The following is a 2,587-nucleotide window of genomic DNA, read 5'->3' on the forward strand; positions in this document are numbered from 1 at the left end:
CGAGGATTATTTTTACTCCTCTAATACCAATTTGAGATCGACTAGGTGCCGGTTAGAGGAGCAAAACCTTACTCATCTAAGAGCATCTTCAACAGGCACATAAAAGTTTCGCGCGTTAAAATAGTTTTAGCGCGTCACTGTAGCACTTTTAGTGCGCCGGACCCAACGTTGGTTTAGCAGATGCCTAAAAATGCATGCCCAAGAAAACACGTAGTGCAAATTGTGAAGCGCGCGTAATCCGGCGCCCTAAATTTGCAGCTTCTGATAGCGTTTTTTAGCGTGTGCCCAATCTTTTTTTGCGCGTGCATTATTTTACAGCTTCTGCTGGAGCTGTCCGGCACCCAAAAAACTCGAATTTTAGCGCGCGAAGCAGTTTTTGTGCGCCTGTTGGAGATGCTCTAACCGATTATTGAGAATCGGATAGGAATGCCTTTATTTAGGTATAAAGGATATAGGATTTGGATATCACCGTGCGCTATTGCCGTTGCACAATATCTACATTGGAAAATTGTAGAAAACAGAGTACTTATCCTCATTTATTTGCTATAATCGAGTTCAATTTGTGTACACATTATAATTTCACAAACATGCACGATGACGTGGCACGATGACAGGGACATGGCCCCTGTGCTGCAGGCATATCACCGTCTCGTACAAGCTTGTCCTCATGTCAGTGAACTCCAAGCCCCGGTCCCCGAGCTTCTGATTCGAGAACCTGTACTCCCTCGCCATCGGCTTGCCGTCGTCTTCACACTTGGCGGTGACGGGGTATTGCGGGTAGAGGTCCTTGAGGAGTCGGACGAAGTGGGCGCGGTGCAGCACGGCACTGACGCAGAGGTAGCGATGGCCGCACGCGTCAGGGTGCTCGTAGACAAGGGCGTGCGCGCGGGCGACGTCTCGGACATCGATGTAGGCGGTGACGACGTTCTGGTAGGCCGGCTTGGCGCCCGTGAGGTAGCGGGCGACGTGGTCGCTGCTGAAGTTGAGCGTCTGCTGCAGCGCGGGACCGATTGTCGTCGCCGGCACCACAACTGCCAGCTCCAGCCCCCTCCTGGCCGCCTCCTCCGTCGCCGCGACCTCCGCCATCATTTTGGCGCAGCAGTATAGGTTCTGCGCACGACACGAGGATCGATCGGTGCGCTCAGTTCGCTGCCAACTTGGGAAGAAAGATGGGGGGCAGATGGAATTGAGCTTGATCATACGTACGCCGGTTTGTTTGCAGTAGTCGTAGTCGCTCCAGCACGCCTCGTCGACGACGGTGTCGGGGCTCCGGTTGGGGTCCATGTGCACGGCGCCGTAGGAGGAAGTGAACACCACGCGCCGCACGCCCGCGTCCGCCGCCGCGGTGGTCACGTTCGTCGTGCCCTCCACGGCCTCAGGCACGAGCTCCTGCAAGCAAACAGCCCGGGCAAGTAAGTGCACCATGTCCATGTTAGCTGGCGCGTGTGTCCTGAGGTTTCAGAGGAGCAGAGGAGACAGTGAACCGACGGGGTCGTTGGAGACCGGGGAGGCGACATGGAACACGCCGCGGCAGCCATGGAACGCGGCGCGGAGGCTGTCCCCGTCCATGACGTCGGCGCGGCACAGGGTGAGCCTCTCCTCGGCGCCGTCCAGCGCCAGCAGGTGCGCGTTCTTGCGGTCAGCTTGACGAACAAATTGAACCAATCAGTGAAGCGAAGGGATGGAGATGCGAGAGCTGGATGGACCGATGATTGCGCTTACCGGGATCCCTGGCGGTTCCCCGGACACGGTAGCCACGGAGGAGGAGCTCCTTCACCACCCACGAGCCGATGAAACTTCCCGCCCCGGTCACGCAAACCAGGTGCTCCTCGTCGCCATTGCCGGCGGCCTTGGAGCTGGACTGCATGGTGATGGTCGACAGGTGCTAGCTGTTCGCAGAGTCTGGAGTGTGCTAGGACGAGATACCAATAACAAATTAGGATGAGACGTGAGCCAGTGCGTATCTCGACTAATGTAGCTTTTGCACGCATCAAACTGAACAGGAGCACGGACACGCGGACGTGATTCACGTTCAGCCCAACATGATCGTCCAAGCTCAAATCTTACTTAATTGGTCATGCATGATGTCATGGAGGACCGGCTGGACGAGAGCTCGACGAGTACGACTTTGGCCCGCCGACTACGTGTCCGCGTGTATTGTGGACTGGATGCCTCGACCAAGCACTTCCGGTTTAGCTTGCCAGCTTGGAGTATATGGTCGGTGATGGACTCGGCAACCAGTCTGTTCAGACAAATAGGGATGTTTTTTTTTAAGATCCAGCATCGCTGGCATTCATTGATAATAGCAGGAAGCAACGAAAAACAATAAAATGGTGAAGGTCCTAGGACCAAAAGATCCGAAGATCAAAAGAAAAAGAAAAACAACAGCCCTAATAGCTGCAGCACAATGCTCCATACAATCCAACCTAGACAACGCAGCTCCGACACGAACGATGAACTACAAAGGAAACTAGGCAAGGTTGGCGTCACGGAGGATCACCGAACAAACTGCCTGTCACGCGTCATCGTATACCACCGGCCCTCCACCGCGGCTTCGACTTCACAGGAATAGGCAGTCGAGGCACTC

General features: G+C 55.0%; 1 protein-coding gene across 1 annotated transcript; it reads right to left on the reverse strand.

Annotated features, from left to right (window-relative positions):
- Positions 1-508: 508 nt before the first annotated feature.
- Positions 509-1,998, reverse strand: LOC109761766 (cinnamoyl-CoA reductase 1). Its single transcript, XM_020320587.4, has 4 exons — positions 1,723-1,998; positions 1,489-1,643; positions 1,207-1,389; positions 509-1,110 (listed from the first exon to the last, which is right to left on the reverse strand). The coding sequence occupies exons 1-4, from the start codon at positions 1,865-1,867 to the stop codon at positions 580-582; spliced, it is 1,014 nt and encodes a 337-aa protein (XP_020176176.1). The 5' UTR covers positions 1,868-1,998; the 3' UTR covers positions 509-579.
- Positions 1,999-2,587: the final 589 nt, after the last annotated feature.

This window comes from Aegilops tauschii, chromosome 6, assembly GCF_002575655.3.
Source record: "Aegilops tauschii subsp. strangulata cultivar AL8/78 chromosome 6, Aet v6.0, whole genome shotgun sequence".
Taxonomy (NCBI): Eukaryota; Viridiplantae; Streptophyta; class Magnoliopsida; order Poales; family Poaceae; genus Aegilops; species Aegilops tauschii.

Excerpts from the sequence above, each read along its gene's own strand:
- LOC109761766 (XM_020320587.4), bottom strand. The coding sequence starts at position 1,867 with ATGCAGTCCAGCTCCAAGGCCGCCGGCAATGGCGACGAGGAGCACCTG. Across the intron at positions 1,390-1,488 it reads CCCCGGTCTCCAACGACCCC|GAGCTCGTGCCTGAGGCCGT; the intron begins GTCGGTTCACTG and ends GTTTGCTTGCAG. Across the intron at positions 1,111-1,206 it reads ACTACTGCAAACAAACCGGC|AACCTATACTGCTGCGCCAA; the intron begins GTACGTATGATC and ends TGTCGTGCGCAG.